Source organism: Geotrypetes seraphini, chromosome 6 (genome assembly GCF_902459505.1).
Source record: "Geotrypetes seraphini chromosome 6, aGeoSer1.1, whole genome shotgun sequence".
Classification (NCBI taxonomy): Eukaryota; Metazoa; Chordata; class Amphibia; order Gymnophiona; family Dermophiidae; genus Geotrypetes; species Geotrypetes seraphini.
The window spans coordinates 88,977,308-88,994,317 of NC_047089.1; the positions used below are offsets into that span (position 1 = coordinate 88,977,308).

General features: G+C 40.0%; 1 protein-coding gene across 12 annotated transcripts in view; it reads right to left on the reverse strand.

Moving 5' to 3' along the window:
- The window catches only part of LMO7 (LIM domain 7), a 444,867-nt gene that overhangs the window by 92,345 nt on the left and 335,512 nt on the right, over positions 1-17,010 (reverse strand). For all 12 annotated transcript variants that reach the window (XM_033950185.1, XM_033950181.1, XM_033950180.1 and 9 more), the window contains one exon: positions 10,113-10,230. In XM_033950185.1, the coding sequence (XP_033806076.1) occupies positions 10,113-10,230 (118 nt within the window). The remainder of the gene's footprint in view (positions 1-10,112; positions 10,231-17,010) is intronic.

Consider the following 17,010-nt stretch of genomic DNA (forward strand, 5'->3'; position numbering starts at 1 on the left):
TGTTTCTGGTTTCTGCTTTACCATCTAATGAGCTTGGGTGGTTGGTTGGTCAAGGGTTGTATATTGTTGAACAGTAGATGAGTAATTTTAGGCTTAAGCTTAACATTGAAAAAAACCTAAAGTTTTTATTTGCTATACCTACTAATTCAAAAGAAGAAAATCTGTTGTTGAATGGAACTGTTTACCCTATTATATCTACTATAAAAATCTTAGGAGTGCAGCTTGATAAGAGTTTGCCTATGAGTGCTCAGGTTGATGCAGTTGTACGAAAGGGCTTTAATATGCTCTGGAAATTTTGTTCTATAAGATCTTATTTTGACAACCTCTATTTTCAATTATTGATACAATCTCTAATCCTTAGTATTCTGATTTTGTATACTTGGTAAGCAAGTAAAAACATTTTCATAAATTACCGATAATCCAGAATATAGCTCTGCATTTAATTTTTAATTTGCGTAAATCAGATTCGTAGATTGCACTGGCTTCCTATTGAAGCTGGAATGCTGTTCAAGTTTGGTTGCATTTTTTATAAAGCGCTGTACGGTCTGGTTTCTAATTATTTGACTTATCAATTTTTATTCATTACTCTGGGCTATTCTTTAAGTATTTCCTTTTTTTCCTTTTCCTTATATGAAGGGTTGTTCACATAAGAACAATGTTGAACAAATGATCTCTTTTCAAGCTGCACCCAGGAGCCTGATTTTTGACCTTTAGTATTGACTTCAACATGCATATATACATTTCAGAAAATAGAATACAAATACATTTTTAACAATGTTTATGTCACATCGATGTGTGAAGTTAAGAATGTTGTTTGTTATTCACTGAATATATGTTCAGTTTTCTTTTTCTGTTAATAGCATCGAACTGAAAGATGTGAGGTGTGGTGTGTTGCTTAACTCTCCATTTCTTCAGGTATAAATAGATTGTAAGCCCTCTGGAACAGGAAAATATCTACTGAACCTGCCTATAACTCACCTTGAGCTACCACTGAAGGCAGTGAAATAAATCTTAATAAATTAAAAGGGTACTGTTTATCATTAAATGTTTGAAACCTGGCAGAACCCAGAAAAACTTACACAGGAAAAGAAACAGACTGTAGGTATATATCGCTTTCACTTCAGAGAGCCCGAATACGAGCATGATGTACAAATTCCTCACACTGTGGGAAAGATATTAAGGAATTCGAGAATGTAGAAAAGTACAACTAAGCTATATAAAGAGTATGTGCAGTCACAGAGAGAAAACTGAACTGCTTTCAGGACACAATGAATATTTATGTGCCATTTATACACATTTGATCCAATGGACAAGTTATTTGCATATTTTGTTACCATGAAGACAACTGGAAGAGTCTGCAGTCAGGTTATCTAAAGTTTGCACATCCTGAACTAACCCCCCTTTTACAAAAGCACGGAAGAGGTTTTTAGTGCTAGCCGGTGCACTGAATGCTCTTGCACTGCTCCGACAGTCATAGAGTTCCAAATAATTCTACTCTAAGTCATAAATACAGTATTCAGCTGAAAGACAGGCACTGTGGCTCTTCCTGGATCCCTGCAGGTTTCTAAAACTAGCCACTAGATGTCTCCATTGCATAATGACCAACTCCTTCCTATTCAAAAGTATCTCTAGCTGATCAGGGGATTGAAGACCTGACCCAGAAATCCAACAGTTTCTGGAGAACTAGATCAATTTGGAATGAAAACCTATTGCTTTTTCTCTTCCTCTGGATCACCAGTAGGGAGATACCAGAGAAAGCTAAAAACAGTAGATCTTTAATCCTAGCTGCCATCACAAAGATTATCTTTTTAGACTGAAGGGATGCTAATTTGTAGACCTGCTGGATTTTTTAAAATATATTACGGACTACATGGGAATATATTCTAGAAATATAAACGGAGCAGCCATTATTTTGAAGCCTTTTCTTTACAGATAAAATATGGTAGATTTTAGCCTTCCATAAAAATTAGGTGTTCAATATTTAGCTGGCAGCAGGCAGTACTTTCACTGTGTGCTGCCGGTGTTAAGCCCAGATTTGCTATGCTGGGCAATTTCTGGCAATCGGTATTGAATGTCCAATTTCAATTTTTGGCCACAGCAACTTAACGAGTTAACACTGAATAACCAGTTAAGCGCTTAATGGTTTACGATAGGCCGCATAAATAGCAGGCCTATTATAGTTACAAAACGTCACCCATTTGGCACTAATATCCACATATAAGAACATAAGAACATAAGCATTGCCTCCGCCGGGTCAGACCAGGGGTCCATCGCGCCCGGCAGTCCGCTCCCGCGGCGGCCCTCCAGGTCCATGACCTGAAAATGTTCCCTACCTAACCTAAAAAGTCCATATCCTATTTGCTCAGTGTCCTGTGAGGTAAACCTCTATCTGTACCCCGTTATTCCCTTCGCTTCCAGGAAGTCATCCAGTCCCTTTTTGAACCTCAGAATTGTACTCTGGCTTATCACCTCTCCGGGAAGCGCGTTCCAGGTGTCTACCACCCGTTGAGTGAAGAAGAACTTTCTTGCATTTGTTTTGAATCTGTCTCCTCTCAGTTTCTCTGAGTGACCTCTTGTTTTAGTTGCCCCTGCTAGTTTAAAGAATCTGTCCCTCTCCACCTTCTCTATGCCTTTCATGATTTTATAAGTCTGTATCATGTCCCCTCTCAGTCTCCGCTTTTCCAGGGTAAAGAGCCCCAGCCTGTCTAACCGTTCGGCATATGAGAGGTTCTCCATACCCTTTATCATCCTCGTTGCTCTCCTCTGGACCCTCTCGAGTATTGCCATGTCCTTCTTGAGGTATGGCGACCAGTATTGGACGCAGTATTCAAGTTTCAAGTTTCAAGTTTCAAGTTTTATTTGGATTTGATTAATCGCTTTATATTAATTCAAAGCGATGTACAAAGTAAAATTACAAATTAAAAGTAATACAGATTAAGAGTGTGGACAAAACAAACAAAACTTATTTGACAATACTCGAAACAGTTATGGTAAGGGAGGGATAGAAGTTACATTTTCATAAAAAGATGGGTAAAACATTTAGGGAAAGTACATAAGGCAGGGAAGAGAACATAATCTTGAAGTTATTTTAAGGTGAAATTATTGTTGACTTATAAAGGCGTCAATAAATAAAAAAGATTTCAGATTACTTTTAAATTTATCTAGGTTAGATTCTTGTCTTAAATAGTAAGGTAAAGAATTCCAGGTTTGGGGTGCGGTAACAGAGAAAATGTATTGACGTCGTGTATTTATAATTTTAAGAGATGGAATTGTTAACAGATGTTGATCAGTGGATCTAAGAGTCCTATTCGTTATGTAAGGGATTAGAAGATTATAGATAAAGGCCGGAGTTTTAAAAGATAAAGATTTGAAAGTAAGTAGGCTAAGTTTATAGATGATTCTATGAGCAACAGGAAGCCAATGAGCTTCCTTAAGAAGTGGAGTTACGTGATCAAATTTTTTTGCTTTGAAAATAAGCTTAACAGCAGTATTTTGTATAATCTGTAAGCGTTTAATTTCCTTTTGGGTTATGCCTTTGAACAAAGCGTTACAGTAATCTATCTTTGAGATAATGAGTGAGTGGATGAGAATGTTAAGGGATTTATTATTGAGAAACTGTGCAACAGATCGAATTTGGCGAAGCCTAAAAAAAGATGATGTTATAACATAGCTAATATGGTTATGAAAGGAAAGTTTATGGTCAAAGATAACTCCTAATATTTTAATATTTATTACCTCTTGTAAGGGATGATCCTTGATAGTGATCGGGAATTTGAGTTTAGGATTGTCTTTCCAAGGAAACAGTAGTACATTGGATTTATTAATATTTAGGGCGAGTCTGTTAGTGTCTAACCAAGTATGAATTTTCTCTAATTTTGCATTAATTTCTGAAATATTTGATGGATTGTCGATATCAATAGGGTGCAAGAGTTGGATGTCATCAGCGTAAGCGAAGACATTGAAACCGATAGATTGGCATATTCCAGATGTGGGCGCACCATTGCTCGATACAGTGGCAGGATAACTTCCTTCGTTCTGGTAGTGATACCCTTTTTGATAATGCCCAGCATTCTGCTCGCTTTTTTTGAGGCCGCTGCACATTGCGCCTCCGGCTTCATTGTGTTATCCACCAATACCCCCAGATCTTTTTCTTGGCTGCCTTCCCCGAGTACCCTCCCTCCCATCGTATAGCTGTACCTGGAGTTCCCCTTCCCTATGTGCAAGACCTTACATTTCTCCACATTGAAGCTCATCTGCCATTTTTTTGCCCACTCACTCAGTTTGTTCAGGTCGCTCTGCAGGTCTTTGCATTCCTCAACAGTTTTGACTGTTCTGGAGAGTTTTGTGTCATCCGCGAACTTGATAACTTCGCACTTTGTCCCCGTTTCTAGATCATTAATAAATATATTGAATAACAGTGGTCCCAGCACTGACCCCTGCGGAACACCACTTGTGACCCCTATCCAGTCAGAGTAGTGCCCCTTTACTCCTACCCTCTGCTTCCTGTCCGCCAGCCAATTTTTGATCCATCTGTGCACGTCCCCTTCCACCCCGTGACTCCACAGTTTCTTCAGTAGGCGTTCGTGGGGCACCTTGTCGAAGGCTTTTTGGAAATCTAGATATACGATGTCTACGGGGTCACCTTGGTCCAATTGTTTACTTATCCCCTCAAAGAAATGCAGTAGATTCGTCTGGCATGATCGGCCTTTACAGAAACCATGCTGGCTTGATCTCATCAGATTATTTTTTTCTATATGCTCATTGATACCTTCCCTGATCAGTGATTCGGCCATCTTCCCCGGAACAGAGGTTAAGCTCACCGGTCTGTAGTTTCCCGGGTCACCTCTCGATCCTTTCTTGAAGATCGGTGTAACATTCGCTATCTTCCAGTCCTCCGGGATTACCCCTGTTCTCAAGGATAGGTTGCAAATATGCCGCAGTAACTCTGCTGTTTCATCTCTGAGCTCTTTCAGTATTCTCGGGTGGATCCCGTCTGGGCCCGGAGCTTTGTCAGTTTTTAATCTATCTATCTGCCTGAGAACGTCTTCGAGGCTTACCTCCATGCATGATAATTTCCCCTCTTGATCTCCCCTGAAGATTTTTTCTGGTTCTGGCACACTAGATGTGTCTTCTATTGTAAAGACCGACGAGAAGAACTCGTTTAGCCTACCGGCCACCTCTTTTTCCTCTTTCACCACTCCCTTCCGGTCACCCTCATCCAGGGGTCCCACCTCCTCCCTCGCTGGCTGTTTCCCTTTCACATATCGGAAAAATGGTTTGAAATTTCTTGCTTCGTTGGCCAGTCTCTCCTCATACTCTTTCTTGGCTTTCCTGACTACTCGGTGACATTGTTTTTGATACTGCCTGTGCTCTCTCCAATTTCCTTCGTTTTTGTCTTTTTTCCACTTCCGAAATGATTTTTTCTTGTCTCCTATCACTTTCTTTACTTCACTGGTTATCCATGCAGGGTCCTTCGTCTGATTCTTTTTGGATCCTTTCCTAAATCTTGGTATATATAGGTTTTGCGCCTTGTTTACTGTGTCCTTGAATAGGGACCAGGCTTGCTCCACAGTCCATGTTTCCTTGGAGCTGTTTCTGAGCTTCTTCCTCACCATTTGTCTCATGGCATCATAGTTCCCTTTCTTGAAGTTAAACGTTGTTGCCTTGGTTCTCTTTCCCTTAGGTAATCCTATTTGCACTTTGAACTGAATCATGTTGTGGTCACTGGTTCCTAGTGGTCCCACGACCTCCACTCCCTTTGCGGGTCCTTTCAGCCCATTGAGGATCAGATCCAGAATCGCTGATCCTCTCGTTGGTGCCTCGACAAGTTGTTCCATGAAGCTGTCCTGAACAGCTTCCAGGAACTCCGTTTCCCTTGCACATTTTGAATTTCCAAGACACCAGTCTATCCCAGGGTAGTTGAAATCTCCCATAACTATGGTGTTTGGGTTTTTGCATTCCCTTCTCAGCTCGGCTATCATTTCTGTATCCTCGGCTTCGGTTTGCCCAGGTGGACGGTAGAACAGTCCCATCTTTATCTCGGATCCGTTGCTTCCTGGTACTTTGACCCACAATGACTCCAGTTGGGCATTTGTTCCTGCTGTGTCCAGAGTGGATGAGTGAATGGTGTCCCTTATGTATAGTGCTATTCCTCCTCCTTTCTGGTAAGTCCTGTCTTTTCGGTAGAGTTTGTATCCTGGCAGTACTATGTCCCATTTGTTTTCCTCGTTCCACCAAGTTTCCGTGATCCCTATGATGTCTAGTCTCTCGTTATTGGCCATGACTTCTAGTTCCCCCATTTTGTTCTTCAGGCTCCTTGCATTAGTATACATGCAGTTCAAGTCCTGGCATTTTCCCTTCCTCGCTATTTTCCCTTGCATTCCATTCTTCATTCTGTCCCCTTCCTGACCTGTCAACTCCTGAGTATTGCCTCTTATGTCTTCTCTTTGTGGTAGATTCCTATCGAATTCCCCTTTTGTCGTGTTCCTATTGTCCTCCTCTTGTTCCTTCTCATTATCCAGTCCCCTTGTAGTATGTTCATCCTGTCCCCCTCTCGCTTCATCTGACTCCCTTGACTATGCCATGTAATATAGCCGCTAACCAGTGATATTCAGCAGGAGATTAATTAAGCACCACAACACTAACTGTCCAGGAGCCATTCCAAGCCAGGTAAATAGTTTTTAATATTGGTCTGTGCTTATGACAAAAAAAAAAAAAAGGTTTATATGCACACATACGAAATTCAGAGTGACCCTGAAAATGATCAAAGGATGCCTGCTATAGATTCTAGCTATGGCGTCTATTATTAACTTATTCTGCAAAGTGAGTGCCTACTTTTCTTTATAGAATACTAGTACAAATAGCCAAAAAAGCATAACAGATGTGATCAAATGTTAACACGTACATGTAACAATGCTAAAGTTCCCTAATGTGTGTTTCACCCAAAAACTCTGCCCATGCCCACGAGCAAAGTACATGTCATCTAATCAAGATGCATATTTAACTAGTTGGTATTCACTAAAGGGGCCATTTACATGCCTCCTGCTACATAAAACTGGGAGGCTCCTTTTAATATTACCCCTTAATGCATTTTCTACCTAAGTCACAGGATGTGCATCATGAAAATATAAAAAATATTTTAAAGAGTCTTCCACAGGCTTTGTAATTTGATATCAGCCTATTTTAAACATTTTTCTTAGCCGATATATGGTAAGGTACCCAGATTGTCCAGCATAAAGTCTCAGAACATTCTCAGAGTTTCATTTACACCAAGTCAAAGTTAGTGAATTTTGAAACCACAGTTCCTTCAAAGCAAGTTATTTCTTGCACTGTGATGTACAGTGTGTGTGTATCACTATGAAGAAGTTACGGCATAGATTGGATTAATGGGACCATCAGCAAATCAAATATTGAATTTAGGGATTTTCTGCATTTTGTTTGCTTCAACATTCCATCTTTTACCACATTCACAGCCCATGTTTTTGTTACCTGCCTACAAGCATACCCTCAATAAATATTGTTGCAATTATGACCCCCATCTCTATAGCTTGACTCCCACTCATAAAGAAATGTAAAGTTAAGTTCAACATTCAAAATTAAGAATGTTCAGTTTTCCCCTGATCAAAATGTCACTTTCAAATCTTCAATAACTTAATGGTAAAATTGGAATATTTAAGAGAATCTTGAAAAAATAAAGATCAACAAGTCACCAGTACCATTCAGTCCAATCTATAAACACTTGAAATTGCAGACCTGTTGCTAGCAACCCGACGGCTCATCATTCAGATCGCCCATTTTACCTAACACTTGAGGATGACCAATGTAATTGGATTTAGTATTGGCAACTAAACCTTCATAAGGGCATTAAAAGCACTGAAGCTGTTCAGAGAAATCTGCTCAGTGTATGGTTGTCTGAAAAAGCAAACAATGCTAGGAGTTATTGGGAAAGAGAAATAAGACAACAAATATTACAATGCTTCCGTATTGTGTGCAATTCTGGTCATCTTATTAAAAGAAAAAAAAAAGCTACGAAATTAGAAAGGGTTCAAAGAAGGGCAACCGAATGATTAAGATGATGGAATCCTCTCAAGAATACAGGCTTAAATAGTTAGGTTCCTTCATCTTGGAAAAGAGATGACTAGGGGTGAAGAGATATATAGTAGGTCTACAACATCCTTAGTACAGGGACCAGGGGATATTCCATGAAGTTACAAGGTAATTCTTTTAAAGCAATATAATTTTTTTTTTTCATTCAGCCAATAATTCAGCAATTCAGCTCTGGAACTTGTTGCCAAAGGATGTAAAACAGCAATTAGCTTATCTGTGTTTAAAAGGTTTGGACTAGTTCCTGAAAGAAAATTGCATAATCTGCTATTAAGATACATTTGGGGAAAGCCACTACTTATCCCTGGGGTCAGTAACATGGAATCTTACTACTCCTTTGGGATTCTGCCAGGTTTCTTTTATCCACTTCATTTGTGTTCCATTAAGCATTATCTTGATTTTTCATCATTACACACACTTGTTCATGCCTTCATAAATGAGAGGGAGAGTGTGGTGCAGTGGTTAAAGCTATAGCCTCAGCACCCTGAAGTTGTGAGTTCAAACCCACACTGCTCCTTGTGACCCTGGGCAAGTCACTTAATCCCCCCATTGCCCCAGGTGCATTAGATAGATTGTGAGCCCGCCAGGACAGACAGGGAAAAATGTTTGAGTACCTGAATAAATTAATATAAACTATTCTGAGCTCCCCTGAGAGAATGATATAGAAAATTAAATGAATATATAAATAAATAATATCTCATTTAGATTATTGTAATACTGTACTATATATGCTGGTCTTCTACAGTTTCAATCACGTCGTCTTCAAACATGACAAAATTCAGTAATTTGTATGGTTTTCAACACTAAGCGAAATCATCTAATCACTCCCTTGTTTATCAAATTCCACTGGCTGCCTCTACCATATTGTCTGGTGCAGAGTTCTTCTTACCCATAAGATACTTGCACCTTGGCTTCTTTAGTCATTCCATACACCCCCATCTTATGTACTTAGATTTCTTGATGCAAATCACTTGGTACTGCCTTCACCTAATTATACACGTTATGAAGATACCTGTAATTCCACCTTTTTCTTTTTGACTTCTAGTCTTTGGAACAGTTTACCCCCTAAAGTTATATTTGAACTCTAACTAGATTTAAGGTGAAATTGAAAACCTATTTCCAGATGGTTTTGGGGAATATCTCTAATTAAGTGCACATTCTGTAAGTAACAATGAAAATATTAAGCTCTGTATTCCCCTTCCTTACTTTTCTATTCCTCAACTCCCATAAGTATCTCTTGACATATTCTTTCCTATTTTTTTAATCAGAGTCCCATTTCTCATGATTTAATGTAGAATTTTATGTATTGTTCACTGTTTTGACCTTTTTCTAGATTATCCCCCCCCTTTTACTAAGGTGTGCTAACTGATTATGGTTTATTAGGCTTGTTATACCGCTCGCTCATTTTACTGGTCCAAGCGGTTTACAAAATATAATGAAAGTAAGAAAAATAAAACAAATGTAAAAAGTCCATAGACTAACAACATGCACGCTAATTGGTTAGTGCACCTTAGTAAAAGAGGGCCTATGTTTATTTTTAAACTTGAAATACCGCCTTGAACTTGTGACCTGGATTGGCCACTGTTTAGAATCAGGATACTGGACTAGATGGGCCATCAGTCTAACCCACAATGGCTATTCTTATGAACTGAGCATGCTCAGAGAGTGCCAACATCGATGGCTGGAGGAGCTCTGCTGGCTTCCTTGCTCCCGAGGCAGTACAAGGAGGAAGGGGCAGCTTTGGCATTGGGTTCTTCGACTGGTGAGGCTTTTGGCATCCCCATCAGCAAAGAGATGATATCTGGTGTGTTTGGGGGTGGGAGGGTGGGGATAAGATGGAGAAGAGGAAATGTGTGCCCTCTTGAGTCCCCTCATGTGACCACCAATGGACTGCTGGCTACCCCAACCTTTAGTTGCACAATTAAAACTTTTAATCAAAATGCAGCACTAGTCCTTATCCATCACCTCCTATGTGCCTAGGCACATTACATATTGTTTTCAGTACTTACATCTTGCCATTGATGATCCTGTTCTTGTAATTGGGATTTTATTTTCTGCAGCTCATCAAAGCGAATTTTACGCATAGCCTGCAGGTCCTCTGAGTTAACATCCTCCGCAGATTTGCTCCTAAGGTGTGAGGAGGGGGTAAGGGAGAGACAAATTAAAAGGACTAAAAAAATACATACTACTACTCACTTTGCAAGAATTAACCACAAAGAATAAATCTTGCTGGGAGGAGCCCTAGTACACATAAGAGTGCTAATTGCTGGTGGTTGCTACTGCAGAACACATATATAGCAGATCAGGGTTCAGCCCCATCAGGATTACTGCATTTACAATGTATCTTAGATTATTCTGTCTGCTTTCGTGCAAAACTGTCTTATATTTTATCTTGTAACACATAGAATGAATGATTTTCAGTAGACCAATACATCTAAATATTAGAATTAACCAATACATCTAAATATTAGAATTAATGCACAATTAATGACCATACTAAAAGAACAAAAGTGTCAAGGACAGAAGTTATGAATTTTAAGATCAACTGGTTTCCACAACTTGGTTTGAAATGTTTGATATGAGCACCTTTCACGCTGCAGTATTATAGCAACTCAGAATCTCACTTGGTTTAGGACAGCTTATGTTTCATATTAGGATCGGAGAAAAAGCATGTAAAAGCATCAAGATAGCCATCAAAAATATTCTACCAGACTTCATGCAATTAAAGCACATTGCATAATTTACTCCATTAAAAATCTTAAGGAAAATGGAGCCTGGGGAGATGGAAGATGCTCAAAATCTGGAATAAGAAATTGGAAAGGACACTCCTCCTTTTGTTGGTAAAACCAAATTTGCAAGAACATTTTGAAGTGGAGGAGTAGCAGGCTATGATCCAGAGAAAATAGGATTCAAATCCCACTGACATTTAGCCAAACCACTTAACCCTCAATTGCTTTTGGTACAAGCAGATTGTAAGTTCTCTGAAAAGGGAAATATCTAACTGCACCTGAACATAACATCTTCAACTAAAGTTAGTATTTAGCGTATGCATTTCCAAATACTAATAGTATGCTGGAATAGCAGAGTAAAAAAAGAATTATTTTTGATTAGGATAATTGTCCTCCTAGCCATTGAACTCTCAGCTTATTTACCAATAGAAATACAATGTCAATTTCAAGTCCCTTTACCCTTAACCATGGGGATCACATGCAACCAGCCTTTCCCAATTAAAACCTCACCTCATCCAGCTGATAAACTGATTTGAGAAAAAATGTGCCTGGAGGAAAGCTCCCTCAATTGCTGGCCATTGTGCATAAAAAACTATATAAGATGCACTACAAACATGCATACACCTATATGCTATGATTTTATAATCAGTCTCTACATAAGCAGCACTACTTGTGGTACATATCTTGTTCCCACTGTAACACCGCTCTTTCTTTTCTCTTTACATTTATAACAAAAGACTCAGAAGTGTGTCTATAAAGAGAAGTATTCTGGAGTCCCTGATCCAAAGTCAAGTCAAAATTACAGTGTGGAGGTAATGGAGGTTTGACTTGTCATCACTGGACAAGACGAATCTCATCTCCATATTGGAAGGTACTGTAAAAGGGCTTTGCAGGCCAGAACCCACACCTTCTTTCCATCAAAGAGCCCAGAGAGGCCATCACCTTTGCTTGTCAAGATTAAGCAGGTACAAGTGCCCGTTAAATGAGCAAACTATGCCTTCTTGAATGCTAGCTTACTAAGCCACTTAAAAAAAAATAGAAATTCATCCACAAGCCAGCTAGGCTTGATCCAGTTAAAACAAGAGAAGGAGAAAACTGATCAAGAGGAGTCTGAGAATAAATCAATAAGAGGTGGGTACCAAAGAAAATGTTAGGTCTACTGGAAAAAGAGAAAAAGGACTCAGGACTGTGATGGTCTCACTTGTGCAGCATCCCTAACCTCACAATTAAGGAAATCTGTATTTTCTGAGTTTGTTACTTGCACTCTTAAGGGGGTGGGGGGTAGGGAAGCAAATAAGAACATAAGAACATAAGAAGTTGCCTCCACTGGGTCAGACCAGAGGTCTATCCCGCCCAGTGGTCCGCTCCCGCGGTGGCCCACCAGGTCCTTTGACCTGTGAAGTGATTTGACCATTTTTATATCCTACCTCTGCTTCTATCTGTACCCCTCAATCCCTTTATCCTTTAGGAACCTATCCAAACCTTCCTTGAACCCCTGTACTGTGGTCTGGCCTATCACAACCTCTGGAAGAGCGTTCCATGCGTCTACCACCCTCTGGGTAAAAAAGAACTTCCTAGCATTTGTTCTGAACCTGTCCCCTTTCAATTTCTCCGAGTGACCCCTAGTGCTTGTGGTTCCCCACCGTTTGAAGAATCTGTCCTTGTCCACTTTCTCTATGCCCTTCAGGATTTTGAAGGTTTCTATCATGTCCCCTCTAAGTCTCCTCTTCTCCAGGGAGAACAGCCCCAGCATTTTTAACCTGTCAGCGTATGAAAAATTTTCCATACCTCTTATCAGTTTTGTCGCTCTTCTCTGGACTCCCTCGAGTACTGCCATGTCTTTCTTGAGGTACGGCGACCAGTACTGGACACAGTATTCCAGGTGCGGGCGCACCATTGCACGATACAGTGGCATGATGACTTCTTTCGTCCTGGTTGTGATACCCTTTTTGATGATGCCCAGCATTCTGTTTGCTTTCTTTGAGGCTGTCGCACACTGCGCCGATGGCTTCAATGTTGCGTTCACCATCACCCCCAGGTCTTTTTCAAGGTCACTCACCCCTAGCAATATTCCCCCCATTTTATAGCTGAACATCAGGTTCTTTTTCCCTACATGCATGACCTTGCATTTGTCCACATTGAAACTCATTTGCCATTTTTTTGCCCACTCCTCTAGTCTCGTCAGGTCCCTCTGCAGGTCTTCATAATCCTCCTTGGTTTTGACCCTGCTACAGAGTTTGGTGTCAACAGCAAATTTAATGACCTCACATTTCGTCCCCGTCTCCAGGTCGTTGATAAATATATTGAACAGGAGTGGTCCCAACACCGATCCCTGAGGGACTCCGCTCGTGACCCATTGCCAGTCTGAGTAATGCCCTTTTACTCCAACCCTCTGTTTTCTGCCCGCCAGCCAGTGTCTGATCCATCTGTGTATATCCCCTTGCACCCCGTGATTCCACATCTTCTTAAGCAGCCTTTTGTGAGGTACCTTGTCGAAGGCTTTTTGGAAGTCGAGGTAGATGATGTCTATGGCTTCCCCCTTGTCCATCTGGCTGTTTATTCCCTCAAAGAAGTACAGTAAGTTCGTGAGGCACGACCTACCCTTGCAGAAGCCGTGCTGGCTCGCCTTCAGTTGTCCATTTTTTTCTTTGTGCTCGCAGATTGTGTCCTTGACCAGTGCTTCCATCATCTTTCCCGGGACCGAGGTCAAGCTCACCGGCCTGTAGTTTCCCGGATCTCCTCTTGATCCCTTCTTAAAGATGGGCGTGACATTTGCTATTTTCCAGTCCTCTGGGATCTCCCCAGTTTTCAAGGATAGATTACATATTTGGCAAAGTGTTTCCGCTATCTCGTTTCTCAGTTCCTTTATTACCCTTGGGTGGATGCCGTCCGGGCCCGGTGATTTGTCGCTCTTCAGTCTGTCTATCTGTCGGAGGACATCCTCTCGGCTCGCCTCTAATTGGACCAGCTTTTCATCGTGGTCTCCATTTATGAATAATTTATTTTATGCATATCTCCACCTAGAGCAGTGGTCTTCACTAATTTTTATGTTGGGGCCACTAGACATTCAAGTGAGCTGAAAGAGAGCCACCAGTGTGTGCCCATCATTTCCAGCCTGCCTTCAAACCTATTGGGTATAGGTGTTTCCAAATGCAGTCTTCTTCTATTGAGAAATGTCCTTGAAGCATGTAGCTCTTCCATCCACTTCCCCCTTTCTGACTTAAGCTTGGATCGAGAAGCAGACAGTATTGAAGAAAAAAAATCAGAATGACAATATGGGTCACCCTAGAGGTCTCCAAGGGCCGCCATTGGCCCCTGGACCTTGCATTGAAGAACATTGACCTAGGGGATACACCCTTCAGATTAGGACTGCAAAAGTTTGGCATTATTATCCTGAGCACTATTTCACTAGAGATATCTATTGCAAAGTACTTCAGTCCCCTAGTTTTCTACAAAAACAGCCAACAGCACTGATGGGAGGTGTAGGGAGAAGGTATCCACTAGGGACTAGAGACATGAAAATCCTGATGAAGAGCATCACAGTACTTCAAGTCCAATGACTTTGTATTGCTTTTGCTTGACAGTCAAGGACACTGAGGGAGGCAGAGGGGGGAAGAACTACTTAAAAGACCTTTTACTTAAATACCCCTAGTGTTGGTGTGGCATATTTTTGGTTTTGTCTTAATTTGTTTCAGTTTGGGCCTTGAACTCTGTCTTCCTCCAAAGGAACCTGCAGATGCTGAGCACTCCCAATATTGAGCAAGCTCTTTCATTGTGTCCAGGGAGGAGTTATTTATATTGTATTTAGCATCCTCAATCATTTTAAGATATGAGTTGGTACCCAGGCCTTTCTCTATTTACTAGATCCCTTCATTTTATGCTTAGTGGTTCTGGTTTGTTGGCTTTGCTGTTTTCTACCTATCAATCTCTTCCAAGTTTATGCATTTTTTTCCAATTTTTACTATCCTAGGATGAAACCTTCTGGGTGGCTTACAATCTAAAAGGGCATAGGTGTTGTGTTCAAAATACAACAAGAAAAAAGTGAAGGCAGGGGGATGAACTACAATTTTGAAAGGATGGGGGGTAGGGTAAACATATTTCAGAAACTATTTTGGCGAGACTCATTCAATGGTGTAGGTCTTGGGGAGCTACTCAAATAGAAAGTTATCTTCCAAGTCTCATATTCCATTCACTAATCACCATTTCATAGATCTCATTCAGATTCATTTTGCATGAGCAAGAAGACATCATAGCCATTTTTGACTTTCCCTCTAACTTATAATTTAAATAGCATGTATGAACATATAGTGTATCTGTTTCTCATAAACAGAAGTTCAATACATCTACAAAAACATGCACTATTTAACATGTTTTTGAAAGCAGTTCCAGGAACTGGCAGAATCATGCAACACTACAATTTCTATTAAGTACATTCCATGAAGCCCAACAAACATGCAAACAAAAAGTTAGGAGCAATGGCAGCATGAAACGCAAGCGTAAGTAACACCAGTTATCACTAAGTTCACGATGAACTGCTTTCACCTTTAAAGAAAGGCTTAAATCTCAGCAGAACTGTTAAAACATTTTCACATCTATATTTTGGGGATCAGTTTTCAAAACAGTCTTCCTTGGTACACCTTTCCCTGTGGTTACTTTTTCAAAGGGAAATGATGTGCACAGATTCAGCTCCTCAATTTATGTACAATTCCCTATTCCAACCTAAATATATTCCCAAGAATATTGTTGAGTATCACTGAAAAGCAAATGCATCGTGAGCATAATGACTACCTCTACTTCAGAAAGCAGGTGAAAGCCTAGCTCTTCACCTAAGCCTTTAATACATAGGGTGGTTGACTATTTACTCATTCTGCTAGCTTGCTATACACACTAAATCAGTTCCTTATATCTTGTTTAACTGTATAAACAACTGGGTTTTTTAAAAATATAAATCTTTATTAATTTTCCATTCGAAAACAGTGCATTAAAATATACATACAATTGACTTCAAAACAGCACTCACAATCGATCAAAGAAATACTACAAAACATTTTCCCTCCCCCTCCCACCCTAATTCAAGAATAAAAACAAAGCGCATTACTTCATACATACAATTAAAATCATAAACAGCACTTTCATTTGGTCAATGAATTCAACAAAATATAATTCCTCTCCCTCCTCCCTGGATATGTGATTCAAATAGGAAAAAAGGAGATAATCCAGCTAATCAGTGTTACTAAAACTGTTGAGTTAACCTCCCATCCAACGCATACTCTACCACCGTTCTTGTCCCCATCTAATATCTCCATTTGACCCCCTTCGGCTATATACTGCATTATAGAAAAGCATTAGTGTCACATCTGTGTTATTTGAATATTATGATTTGTGCTTATTAGATGCTTCATAAGTATTATGTATTCCTTTTAGTGTGCATTATATTTCTTATTAGAATTTCAGTGTTGTCAATAAGTATAATTTTGAACTGTTTCATGGTAGTCTTATTAATTACATTAGTGATTTCTATTCTGCCATTACCTGTGGTTCAAGGTGAATTACAAAAGAGTTATAGAAGGAGGGTTACAAAGTAAGATCACAGGTCATTTCCAAAGAGTAGATCAGGTAGTATCAATGAGTTAGGGAGAAGATGGGAAGAAGGAAGGTACTCGTGGTATTAAATTTCAATTTACTGATTTAGACTTTACCTCATTCATTGTATTTATGTTTATATTTGGTCTTTTTACTTTTGTTACGCTGTTAACAAAATTGTAAGTTTTATGTTGAATTGTACCTGCTGTACACCGCCTTGGGTGAATCTCTTCATAAAGGCAGTTGTGTGGATACCACAGAGCCCAAGAGACAAGATGAGTCCCTGAAGGGATCCCTCTGGGCTTCCTGCTCAGGGCTTTACCCCTGATTTTGTGAGTCTTATGTGGAAAGCTTATGTAAATTGTTAGGGTCCTACTGTGCCCTCTGAAGGTGCACTAAAATCTCAGACATAATTCTGATGTTGTGATATGTCCTGCCAATAAGGGTGGAGCCATAGTGGTATGGAGCAGAGATCAATATATCAAAGAAGCTCATCGTCAGTTGGGTGACAAATATTGTTAGGCTTCAGTCAGATACCATAGTGTCTTTAAAATCAGAGATTACCTCTGTGGTGACTAGAGCATTGGATAGTGGT